The 14,015-nt window shown below is 35.5% G+C and overlaps 1 protein-coding gene across 1 annotated transcript in view; it reads right to left on the reverse strand.

Moving 5' to 3' along the window:
- Positions 1 to 14,015, reverse strand: part of KIAA0368 (KIAA0368 ortholog) — a 118,733-nt gene that overhangs the window by 66,176 nt on the left and 38,542 nt on the right. Inside the window, exons 6-9 of the mRNA XM_008065558.1 lie at positions 13,013 to 13,181; positions 9,393 to 9,532; positions 6,346 to 6,427; positions 3,633 to 3,752 (exon numbers count right to left, since the gene is read on the reverse strand). Of these exons, the coding sequence (XP_008063749.1) occupies positions 3,633 to 3,752; positions 6,346 to 6,427; positions 9,393 to 9,532; positions 13,013 to 13,181 (511 nt within the window). The remainder of the gene's footprint in view (positions 1 to 3,632; positions 3,753 to 6,345; positions 6,428 to 9,392; positions 9,533 to 13,012; positions 13,182 to 14,015) is intronic.

Raw genomic sequence — 14,015 nt, forward strand, 5'->3', positions numbered from 1 at the left:
AAAAACATTAAACAAACCGGGAAAAGAAGGAAACTACATCAAAAAATGATAAAAATCCACAGTGAACATCATACTCAATAAAGACTGGAAGTTTTTCCTTCAGGATCAGAAACAAGGCAAATCTTTTACCTGCTTTTGCCACTTCTAATCAACATACTACTGAAAGCTCTAGCCAGAGCAATCAGGCAAGAAAGAAAAATAAAAAGCACCCAAATTGGAAAAAAGGAAGTGAAATTATCTTCGTTCACCAATGATACAATATAATATGTATAAAACCCTAAAGGCTCCACACACACAAAAAAAATTTCCTGAATAAATTCAAGAAAGTTAGCAGGATACAAAGTCAAGATGCACACAAAATACCTGCATTTCTATAGCAATAAACTATTTGAAAAGAAAATTCCAAACACAAATTCCATTTATAATAACATCAAAAAGAATAAAATACTTTAGAAAAACTTAGCTGAAGAGTTGAAAGATTTGTACAATGAAAACTACAAAATATTATGAAAGAAATTAAAGAAGACATAAATGGAAACACATCCCATGCTTGTGAATTGAAAAATTTAATATTACTAATTTATCACTACTACCCAAAACAATATACAGATTCAATGCAAAGCCTACCAAAAGCCCAGTGATAGTTTTTCCAGAAATGTAAAAACCCATCCTAAAATGTGTATGCAATCTCAAGGAATTCCCAAACAGACAAAATAATCTTGAAAAAGAATAAAGCTGAAGCATGCACACTGCAACTTAGTACAGAACTTAGCACAAAGCTATAGTACTCAAAACAATGTGGTACTGCATTAAAGATAGACACATACCAAAAGAATACAATGTAACAGAATACAAGAGACCAGAAATAAACCCTTGTATATACAGTCAAATCATTTTTGAAAAGAGTGACAATACCATTCCATGGCAAAAAGACAGTCTTTTCAATAAATGATGAGAAAACTGGATATTCATATGGAAAAGAATGAAGTTGAACCCTTACCTAACACAGCATATAAAAATTAACTCAGCCGAGCTGGGTGGCTCAGCCTGTAATCCCGCGCCTTTGGGAGGCTGAGGTGAGTGGATTGCCTGAGCCCGCGGGTTCGAGACCCGCCTGGGCAGCGAAGCCTCATCTCTACAATAAATCAAAAAATCAGCCGGGCATGGTAGCGCATGCCTGTAATTCCGGTACTTGGAAGGCTGAGGCGGAAGGATTGCCGGAGCCCAGCAGGTCGAGGCTGCGGTGGCCGGGAGCGGCCACTGCACTCCAATCTGGGCGACAGAGTGAGACTCCAACTCAAAAATAAAAAAAAAAAAAAATTAACTCAACGGATGAAAGTCCTAAATATAAGACCTAAAGCTATAAAACTCTTACATGAAAACAAAGCTTTGCAGCATGATTTGACAGTGATTTCTGGGACATGACACACACACACACAAAAATAGAAAATTGAATTTCATGAAAATCAAAAACTTTTGTGCATCAAAAAACAATATTAAAAGAGTTTTAAAAACACAACCCACTGCACAACAAAAAATATTTGTAAATCATGTATCTCATAGGGGATTAAAATCCAGAATATAGAGAATGCCTCAAACTAAACAAATTAAAAAAAACACTCTTCAAAAATGAACAAAGGAGTTAAAATAGATATTTTCTCAAGAAAGGATAAAGAAATCACCAAGATGCACATGAAATATGCTAGGCATTGCTAATCATTAAGGAAATGCAAATCAAAACCACAATGAGATACCACTTCAGACCCATTAGGAAAGTTACTATTAAAAAAAATTATTTTTTAATGTTAAAAATCTACAGAAAATAATAAGTATTATAGAGGCTGTGGAGAAACTAGAGTCCTTGTGCAATGTTGATGAAAATGCAAAAATGATACAATCAATACGGAAAACATTATGATGGCTCCTCAAAAAAAGGAAAATTACCATGTGAATCAGGAATTTCACTTCTGGGTATATACCCAAAATAACTGAAAAAAAGGTCTCAAAGAGATGTTTGTACACCCATGTTTTTAGCAGCATTATTCACAAAGGCTAAAATGTGTAACAACACAAATGTCCATCAATAGATGAATGGATATTCAGCCTTAAAAAAGAAGGAAATCCTGATATATGCTACAACATGGATGTGCTTTGACAGCATTATACTAAGTGAAATAAGCCAGTCACGGAAAGATAAATATTTTATGATTCCACTTATATGAGGTACTAGGTTGTCAAATTCATAGAGACAGAAAGTAAAATGATAGTTGCCAGAGGCTGGGGGAAGATGGAAATGAGGAGTTATTGTTTAATGAGCACAGAGTTTCAGTTTTGCAAGATGAAAAGAGTCATGGAGATAGGTGTGAAAGTTGCACATTATGAATGTATTTAATACCACCGAACTGTATGCTTAAAAATGGCTAGATGATAAAATTTATGTGCATTTTATCATAAGAAAAAAGGAAGAAAAATAGGCAAATAATAAATGAAGACAAATTATACTCAAATCTATCTGCCTCCAGAGCTGAGCTGGTTGTGACTTGGATAAAAGGCAAGGTCTTCTGTGGAGAAGCTTGCACCCTTCACCAACACAGTGTGCAGGTTTCCAACTGCAAAGATAATTCTGGTACAACATAGAAAATAGACTGAATGTAGGCCAACACTAGAAGCAGGAAAATAAAACAAAAGACTACTGCAATAACCGAAACAAAAATATCAGCATAGAGAGACGAAACATTAAGACAACAAAAATCAAGAGGATTTAGCCACTGCCTTCACTGGGGCTTCGGTTAAGGATGACTCAGGTTTTTCACTTACATGACTAAGTTTCTTGTTTTTTAATTTGAATTTTTAAATATGTGACGTACAATTCAGGGTTAGGTATACAAATGTTCATTATGCAGGTACCCTGCTGAAGAGTTGTGACCCCACCCTTCCCTGGCAGTTTCCCACTACTGCTAATCTCCTAAGTTTCTCATGGTACCATTTTTGGAGAAAATCCACACACCAAAAAAAAACAACAACAATAACAAACAAAAAAAAAAACTAGTTTGAAAGGGACTACCACCATACATTTAGGGTAAATGGAAACCATATATAACATAGGTTGAGCATCCCTTATCCAAAATGCTTGGGACCAGAAGTGTTTCAGATTTCAGATTTTGGAATACTAGCAAATACATAATGAGATTCTTAATGATGGGATCCAAGTTCAAGCACAAAATTCATCTTCATTTCATATATACCTTATAAACATAGTTTGAAGCTAGTTTTATATAATATTTTTAATAATTTGTACACAAAACAAAGTTTAGACTGTGTTTTTACTGTGACTTGTCACATGAAATCAGGTATAGAATTTACCACTTGTGGCGTCATGTAGGTACTTAAAAAATTTCAGACTTTGCAGCATTCAGGATTTTAAGTTTTGAATGAGAAATGTTTAACCTGAATATATTCTAAAATAAATTTTTTAAAAGCATTCTGCAGAAAACTAATAATATAAAGAATCTTATTAATCTTGTTATATACATCAATCTACCCCCTGAATATCCATTAATACAGTTCTTTCTCTAATTAAATAGACATAAAAACTGCAGATAGGTCATTTTTCTCTGGAAAGAACAAATTACCTGAATGTTGGCTGGAAACGTTTCAGCAGCTTGCCTGGAACGAAGGAGATGGGGGACAATCTTTAACTTGACTCTCGTACTGACAGGGTCCCTTTTCAACTCTGGCTTCAGAACTGCACCCTGTTGAATATATGCCTGATTATAACTCAGTGTTTTAAAAATATTTTGATCTGAAAAAATCATGAAAATTCATCTAAATCAAATTTTCCTTCTAGATCCTTTTAAACCTTTTACACTTTTAAAAATTACTGAAGACTCTAGAGAGCTTTTGGTGTTTTTGTTTTGTTTTGTTTTGTTTTTGGAGTCTAGGTCTCACTATGTTGCCCAGGCTGGAGTGCAGTGGCATGATCATGGCTCACCACAGACTCAAACTCCTGGGCTCAAGCGATCCACCCACCTAAGTCTCTCAAGTAACTGGGACAACAGGCTCAGCATATTTTTTTTTTATTTTTTGTAGAAACAAGATCTTGCTATGTTGCCCAAGCAGGTCTCAAACTACTGGATTCAAGCAATCCTCCCACCTCAGCCTCTCAAAGTACTGGGATTAAAGGCACTGTGCCTGGTGCAAATAGTCTTGTTTTGATACTATACCAAAACTTGGCAAATAATTTCTTAAAGGTTAATTGCTTATGAAAAAAAGAACTGGCTAGGCATGGTGGCTCACACCTGTAATCCCAGCACTTTGGGAGGTGGAGGCAAGAGGACTGCCTGAGTCCAGGGGTTCAAGACCAGCCTAGGCAACTTGGTGAGACCTCATCTCTACAATAAATCAAAAAAATTACCCAGGTGTGGTATCACGCACCTGTGACTCCAGCTACTTGGAAGGCTGAGGCAGTAGGATCACGTGAGCCCAGCAGGTCAAGGCTGCAGTGGCCATGAACATGCCACTGCACTCCAGCCTGAGTGACAGAGTAAGACTCCTACTCAAAAAATAAAAGAACCAAAAAAAAAAAAAAAAAAAAAGTCAGTTGCAACTTGGAATTGAAAGAGTATCAACAAACTTCTGCATACTCTATTATATCTTACGCTTTGAATGGCTCCCCGAGTTAAGCAAATGTTTCCTTATTCAATGTTAAAAAAAAAAGGCTGTGTTCATTTAACCACTAATCTCATCAGAAAAAATCCATTAAGTACTAATCAACTAACGAGTCACTGGTGAATACAAGTTTCTCAAAATTCTAATTTTTGCTTGAAAGTTCAACTTTTATCAAGGCCAATACAGTGTGTTAATTGTTTTTCTTGAGGTAACAATCTCATTCTCATTTTTTTCCTTTTAGAGAAAATATTTGCCAGATATCCATTTCAACAACCATAGTTTGCCAATATAGTCTTCAATTAAAATAATTTATACTGCTTCATCAAGGATGTTCTTAAGTAAATCTGAGTCTTATTCCCTCCCTCCCCCTTTTATTTTTAAACCATGAGCATGTGACAGTGAAGAATAGAATGACTGCTAGTCATCTGGTAACATGGTTTTGATTTGTGGTAGGAACCTAGCAGGTATACCCATCACAGCTTTTGTACCATCAGTGCAAATATCAACACAGTTAAAAAGGAAAAAAAAAAGCCTTCACAGACTCCCTAAAAGGCTGTTTGTGAAAGGTCCACAGACCACACTCTGAGAATCATTAATCTAATACAACTCCGTCATTCTCCATACAAAAAACATGAGGCCAAAAGAAATTAGCTAAACCTCTCCTCCTCAACAAATTTATGTGCAACCACCCACATGATTCTAGGAGGGCTAGAATCCAGAGGTCCCAGCTTTCAATTCATTGTTCCTTCTGCTACACCACATTCAATTTAATCTAACCGAGCTAATATGATTTTTAAGACAATTAATTATGGTTTAAAAAGCAAGAAAACAGTCAGGTGCTGTGGCGTATACCCATAGTCCCAGCTATTCAGGAGGCTGAGACAGAAGAACTGCTTAAGCCCAGGAGTTCAAGTCCAAGCTAGGCAACATGGCAAGATACTACCTCAAAAAAAAAAAAAGGAACAAAAAAGTCAAGAAAGCAAGCAAACAATTCTTGTACGCCTGGGTTTGGACTTAGAATACTTTAAAACACAATGAACTAAAAAGAACTCATGCTATTAAGCAAAGGTCTTACTCTGATACTTCAGAGAAATCCATCTTTGTGCTAGATTCTAGATAAAGGATCTACAAACTATGGCTGACACACTAAACATGGCCCACCATCTATTATGATAATGTCTGTGAGTTAAGAACCATTTTTTTTACATTTTTAAGTGGTTAAAAACAAAAAATCAAAGGAATAATATTTTGTTACACAATAAAATTACATGAAATTCAGTATCAATATCCACAAAGCTTTATTAGAATACAGTCACACTCATTCAATTATGTATTGCCTATGGTTGCTTTTATGTTACGAAAGAGTTGATTAGTTGTAACCTCAGAGACTATAAGGCCTGCAAAGCCTAAAATACTTACCAAAAAAGAATTTGTTGATCCCTAACCTAGACAATTTTTCATCATTATTTAAGCAACTGAATTAAAAACATCAGATCCAGTAAATTAAGTTACCAGGAGGTTTTAACTCACTTAGACTAGCACAGCTTAAAACCAGTATTTCATACAATGAAGATTCAACCTAAATCAAAATAACTAGGAGAAAATGTACAAATAAATATAATTTATGTCAGAAAAATGCTTTTTAAGCTGATGTGAGAATAAATCAAAACAACCTACCTCTTTTGTCTTCAATGGTATGTCTCCAAGGTATACCTTGTACATCTTATTAATGATAGCAGGATTATTCCAGTCAATCAAGCTATAAGATTCCAACAAAGGCTGTTAAAATGATTTTTTCTTCCTACTTCCATTATTTCAAATAATAATGGACTCAATATTCGTCACCAAAGGAAAAATGTCAGAAACACACAAATGAAATGGGCAACTGACATTGTAAAGTAAAACAGGAAAGAACTAACTTCTATCAAAGATTGTTTTCAGACCAAAAAACTACAAATCACTTGATTCAACAGATTACAGTATCCAGGGGCCCAATTTGGTACAAAAAAACTGGACTCTTTTCCTATAGATGGTTAATGTCATAGAACAACACAACAGACCAGAGCTACACTATACTTGTTCAAAGAGCCATGAAACAGGGTAGGAGTCTTCTGTTTAATCACTTGGAAATTCAAAGGCAATAAGGAAAGTGATCCAAAAAAAAAAAAAAGTTACCCATGAAATTAAAGTTATACCCTAGAAAGGTGCAAGCCATCATATTTCTCTAATATTGTATTACTGTGATTTCCAGTATGTCTCTCTTCCTTCTTTGCCAGTACACACTTGCAGTTTTAGTACCTAATTCTGCAGAGAATCATGCTGCCATTAGTCACTTATTCCTATTTGGGCCCTACAATGAAGTGAATTAAGATATAAAGTGTGTGGTGAATAAGCTCCCATCCACTGCAGCAAACCCTGCCCAATCATTTTATAAACCTAGCAATAATGCAATCCTTCCTTTCACTTGACTATTTACCATACTATCTTCTCCCTGCCTTTTGACATTTGTTTTGCTTTCAAGCTATGCTGTATTTGCGCAAATACAATTTATCATGCTGCTTTGACTGCTTTTCTAATCTAGCTCTTCTTCCGTAGTTTATCATTCTGCCTCTTCTTTGGATATCCACAATCCCACTATCCTCAAAGACATTCTATGATTCTATTTTAGGTATTATTTACCTATATCGTTCCTCAGCTGATTGCTACTATCTAATCCTCAAGCACCACCACTGTTTCCCTTTCATAATACTTCAGGTTTAAAGATTTTTAACAGAACACACTATAGTAAAACAAACTAAAAGCTTAGTAACAGTTAACCAATAAGGATAATTTTCACTGTTCCTTCTGCTTTCCCTCTTCCGATATTTCTAGTTTTAGTTTTCTGATTAATATTTGTTGTGAAAAACTCAGAAATGAATAATACAGAAAATAAAATTGCTTTCAATGTGCACCACATCCATATACTTTTCAATACAACCATTAACTTTGGTGTATCCTCTCTAAGCCTCTTTCCCATGCATGTAAAATAGATAGATGGAGCCGGGCTTGGTGGCTCAGCCTGTAATCCCGCGCCTTTGGGAGGCTGAGGTGAGTGGATTGCCTGAGCAGTGGGTTCGAGACCCACTGGGCAGCGAGACCTCATCTCTATAATAAATCAAAAAATCAGCCGGGTGTGGTAGTGCATGCCTGTAATTCCAGCTACTTGGAAGGCTGAGGCGGAAGGATTGCCGGAGCCCAGCAGGTCGAGGCTGCGGAGGCCGGGAGCGGCCACTGCACTCCAGTCTGGGCGACAGAGTGAGACTCCAGCTCAAAAAACAAAAAAAAACCAAATAGGTAGATGGGGAATGGCAGGCAGGAAATAAAAAATTAGACTGATAAGTGTATCACTTGAAGAGATACTTTGGCATTTCTCTTTAACAAGATAGAATAATATCTACATATTCTCAACTCACTTTTTATGTCTTAGCAATGTTATATTTATAGAAAATGCAAATATTTGTTTTAATGGATAAAATCAAAACTAATTAAAACAGTTAAGTATCACATTTGTATTTCCAACAATCAAATCCACTATATTGTGTAAAAAAATGGGGCCAGTTCAAACATAACATGAAATTTTAAATGAAGAAATTTTTTGATACTCCAAAACCAAATTCTTAGAAAAGGATACCAAAAAGATTCAGCTATAAAGCAGCATGAAGGAACTCAGACTTGGGAGGAATGTTAAACACAATCTAGTTCAATCTTCTTATTTAGAGTCTAAAAGCATGCTCCAATGGCTCAATCAGTTAGCATGTGGCACTAAGTAGAGTCCAAAACCCAGGGAGGTTTAGCCAACCTCTTGAATTCATACAATCAGCAAGAGAGTGACCAGAATTAACATGGAGTTAATTTTGTTACACAACTTTATTTACCATTGGATCCAGCTGGCATCTCACTGTGTTGTTGTTCATTGATTTTATTTCTTACAAAGATATTTTTAATCCTAGCACTCTGGGAGACCGAGGCAAGGGGACTGCCTGAGACCAGGAGTTTGAGACCTACCTGGGCAACACAGCAAGACCTTTTCTCTACAATATATCAAAAAACTAGACAGTCATGGTGGAATGCACCTGTAGTCCTAGTTACATGGAAGGCTGAGTCAAAAAAATCATCTGAGCCCAGTAGGTCGAGGTTGCAGTGACCATGATTGTGCCACTACACTCCAGCCTGGGCAACAGAGTGAGGCTTCGACTCAAAAAAAAAAGAAGAAAGAAAGAATATTTTCTGTGTCTATTTATAATTTATACCTCTTTCTGTGTGAATAAGGATCTATCCAACAACTCTTCATAAACCTAATTTTCACTGTATAACCATAAAACACACATAGTCTTTATTAAATGCAATCTCAAATAGTTTGAGATAGAGGAAAAATTTTTAAATGGCTAACTTCTTACCTGATATTTTTCTTAACATCAATTCTTTAAGTTCATTTACCTAGCCAACTGTCACTTCTTGTGATCAACATTCCTAACCTATACCAGCTTTAAACTCCAACTACAAACATCTTTTCTTTGCCTTATACAGATTTCTGCTCTTTAGCAGACTTTATTACAAACTAAGTATATTTTATAATCTCCTAAATTGAATGTCTTGTTACATAAAATCCTAAAAGAACACATATGTGGTGAGCTTTTAGGAATCTAGTCCTTTCAATTTTGAAAGCTTAGTAGAAAAGTAGTTACCTTTGTTTGCTTTTCAATTCCAAGTCTGCTGCTGTTGCCACACTGTGGCGTGTGTCACTAGAAGCAATCACCAAATGCAGAACAGCTTCAAGTTCAGGCACCTGTTCAGCTTCTATGAATTTCACTATGCCCAATTTACACTGTAGATAATAAAGGTAAGGAAAAAGAATGGTCAGAGAAGCAAAGAACACCCACTGTAAGTATTGCTTAACATATCAGCATGGTCATAAACCAAAGATTAATAGTAACAACAGAGCCGGGCTCGGTGGCTCAGCCTATAATCCCGCGCCTTTGGGAGGCTGAGGTGAGTGGATTGCCTGAGCCCGTGGGTTCGAGACCCGCCTGGGCAGCAAGACCTCATCTCTACAATAAATCAAAAAATCAGCCGGGCATGGTAATGCATGCCTGTCATTCCGGCTACTTGGAAGGCTGAGGCGGAAGGATCGCCGGAGCCCAGCAGTTCGAGGCTGCAGTGGCCGGGAGCAGCCACTGCATTCCAATCTGGGCAACAGAGTGAGACTCCAACTCAAATAAAAAAAAAAAAAAAAAAATAGTAATAACAGTAGCAGCTCTTATTTAGGCTTACAATGTGCCAAGGACTATACTAAACCATATATACTTATGATTTCATTTAATCCTCACAATCTATGAGATGGGAATTATTATGCCCATTTTTCAGGTGTGGACACTGAAGCAAGGCTTAAGATTTTAAGACACAAAGTAAATGATAAAGCAGAATTCAAACCCAAGTCTCTCTGATTCCAAAACCGTTATAACACTCAGGCTCCCTTCTGAGGTTATGCAAACTTGCCAAAATGTGGGGTTTCCAGGGAAGAGAGTAGTACAATAAGAACAAATTTGCTCCATAGATTTTTAAAACAGCCCAAAAAGAACTAAACAGCCGGGCATGGTGGTTCATACCTGTAATACCAGCACTTCAGGAGGCTGAGGTGAGAGGAATTCCCAAGCCCAGGAGTTTGAGACCAGCCTAGGCAACTTAGTGAGACCAATTCTCTACAATAAATCAAAAGTTAGCTGGGCATGGTGGCACATGCCTATGGGTCCAGTTACTTGGAAGGTTGATTCAAAAGGATCACCTGAGCCCAGCAGGATAAGGCTGTGGTGGCCATGAGCGTGCCACTTCACTCCAGCCTGGGCAACAGAGTGAGACTCCGGCCAAAAAAAAAACTAAACAACTCACATTCCATGGAGTTGTTTAGTTTTTTTGTCAGACCACTAATTCTTGTCTTCTATATTTTTAGATTCTAAAAGCTAAGAGTATGATTTCAAACGTACTATAATCAATGCAAATGAAATTCTTATCAAACAGTATTCAATCTAATTGACTGAGAGGAAACACTCTAAAGAGACATTCTGCTTAGAACTTTACGCAAGATGAGGAAGCTTTGAATTACTACAAATAACTCTTTTTAGGTTGAATACACTTAAAAAGTAAAACTTATCTTCACCTTAAAAAAAATCAGTCATGTGAATGAGGATGAATAAAGTTTGCAATTATTAAGTGAGGGAAAAATGCAATTTAAAAACAGATAACAGATCATAAAAGGTCTGCTTTCCCTCCCCAAAACTTACTTGTAACAGAGCTACAATAGAAAAACTCAAACACTTATATAGGCATAAAAAGCACAGTTATGGAAGTCAAGTACACAAAGATATAAACAAAAAATGTGCAAATAAAACTGAAAATGACATATGTCTCTCAATAAGACACTGCTTAAAAAATATTACATATAATTTAATTTTATACAGACATTAAAAGAGTGACTTTTTAAAAATCTGAGTCACTGATAAAGGAAAAAAGTAAACTACAAATAATATATAATGTGACATGTGAAAATGTAATATGTAAAACTGTACTCATGTACACATACACACATGCAGAGCAAGCTATAGATCAATGACAAATTAGAGTGACAGGATTCCACGAAATTTTTAATTTCTCTTTATACTATTCTTAACTACTTGAATTTTTACATTATCATTACATTTATAGCTAGAAAAAAATAAACATTATTCTATTTGGAAGAAAAAGTATAAACAAAGAGATATTTTAAAAATAGAGGAAAATAACTTTCATCCCTGAAACTAAACTGTTCATTTGGCATTAGATTATGAAATTGAAAAATGTATACATTTTATACATTATTTGCTAAATTATTCTTATAATTTATATATATATAATGCTCAATTATAATCTTATGTTGGTCACTACTTGGTAGTGAAATATAATAATATAATATAAAAATATATAATGCTCAATTATAATCTTATGTTGGTCACTACTTGGTAGTGACCAACATAAGATTATAATTGAGCATTAATAATTATTCTCCAGCATTTGTAGCTTTGGCCCTCAGACAAACGTAGGTTCAAAGTCTGGTACTAGAAGTGAGACCCTGATGAATTTCAAAACCTCAGTGCCTTTTAGAAAATGAAAGTAACAATTTCTATACCTCATTTGGTTGTTGTGAGGATTAAATAAGATATTATATTCAAAATACTCAATATAGTGGCTGTCACATACACTCTAGCTTCTATTAATTTTACCTTTCTTACATAATGGTGTAAGAAGAAAAAAAGATTTATAAAACATGAAGAAGTAAATCTAATCAATTATGACCCTTACCAAATACTACATTCCATAAATGAATCTATAAATGTATGAGTAGTGAGAATGCCCCACTTGCTTCTTTTTCTCTCTCCTGGGAACATTGTTTTCATCAATGGTCACTTATACTCCCAGAAAGAAAGGGTCAAATGATTTAGATTGTCATGAAGAGATAAAGGAAGGATTGGAAGACTAACCCATGTTGCTTGAATTCCAAAATAATTACATACTGATCTCATCTGTTCTTCCCTGAGGTGCCTGATGACACAGACACAGTGAGGCACCTTCTCTGTAGAGCACCAGTCATTTTTAAAAGCTGCTCAGAGAACATCTGTGTCCTGTTTAAATCCAGAATAAAATTCTTAATGCCAATTTTTAAATTCCCAGGTTGAAATAGCAAAGGGAGTCATGCTTTTCCCCCACATTGTCACTTGTGAAGTATAGGAGTTCCTCACTTAACACAAAACGTACAGCCCTAATAAGCTGAATAATGGAAGATAAATTGGATTTTAACTGCACCAAAGAAGCTAATTGATTATTAAACCTATAATTAAAAACTAAAATGGTGGCTGGGCACAGTGGCTCACTCCTATAATCCCAGCACTTTGGGAGGCTGAGGTGGGAGGATTGCTTGAGCCCAGGAGTTCTAGATAGGCCTGGACAACATACCAAGACCCTGTCTCTAAAATAAAATAAAATAAAAATAAATTAAATTAAAGAAAAAAACTAAAGTGATAGAAGTTAAACATACTCAATTTATAAGTAAGTTGTATTTAATACTTGAAATACATGAGTCCCACTCCTCCCTTTCCCTGAGGGCTTGAACAAATAACTGACATAATGAAAATAATGCATTACATCAACTGCTGCTCCTTTCCAACCAATTTCATTAGCAAGCCAGAATACACTAGAATTAAGTTACACGTTTCATGAACTTCATAGGGCAAGTACACAGACTCAAGTACCATTATAAGCAAGCAGTGTGTGATACCTGTTCCAATTGTTCAGGTGTCCATGGGTTATCACCAATAACTCGTTTAGCTGCATAAAAGCTCATTCCTGGGGGAGGCTGTGGGATTCCAGAACCTCCTCCACTGTTTGAAGAAGAACCCTGTGCTGATGATGAATTTTGGCGACTCTGGGATTCATTTAACACATATCTGGAAAAGAAATAAAACTTTAACCCTCTATAAATAAAAACATACACAGAAAGAAAGAGAGAGAGAGAGACAGAGAGAGAGAGAGAGAAAACAATCATATACTGTCCTCCTACAGAATTTTTCTAGACGAATACTTGAAATTAGTTTCATCACACAAAAAATGTAAGATATCTAAAAAACATATTCATCTTCAACAAATTAACCACAAGCCACATCACTCAACTTGCTTATAAATTAACTACAACAGTCACCAACAATGAATATAAGTATTTTGATCACTCTCAATCTATAAACTATTGATCCACTCCAGACTCATCACATTTTGAGTTTTTAATTGACAAACACAGAGAAAGGTTTGTTAATGTAGAGGGCAGGAGGAGCTACTGTTCTATACCCAAAGCAGAAAGTATTTTTACAGTCATTCTCATTTTACTAAATTGTAATTCACCTTCAATTCTCCCTGAGCTCTTTATATCCCTACATTAGAAAGTCCTTTGAAACTACCAAACCACCTACCACACAAGCACACAGTACCCACAAAATGGAAGGGAAAAAAAAATCAAAAGGGCCCAAAGAGGAAAAGTCATACAAGAACTAGCTTTTCCCATTATAGGTTCAAGCCCTTTGCACCTCCTTGTTATTAATTCATCATCCTATTTCACTTTTAGCTTCTATAGAGTAGAAATAAGACGTCTGATTCATTTTGATCCAATTATACTGGTATTACTCATCTACAAAATGAAATTTTTGACATAAATATTAATTCAAATCTACTCAAACTAAAATTCTATGCTGATGAATTCCATTATCATACTGAATATTAAAATAAAATAC

Source organism: Carlito syrichta, unplaced genomic scaffold (assembly GCF_000164805.1).
Source record: "Carlito syrichta isolate Samal-C Ts95f unplaced genomic scaffold, Tarsius_syrichta-2.0.1 Scaffold308663, whole genome shotgun sequence".
In the NCBI taxonomy this organism is placed as follows: domain Eukaryota; kingdom Metazoa; phylum Chordata; class Mammalia; order Primates; family Tarsiidae; genus Carlito; species Carlito syrichta.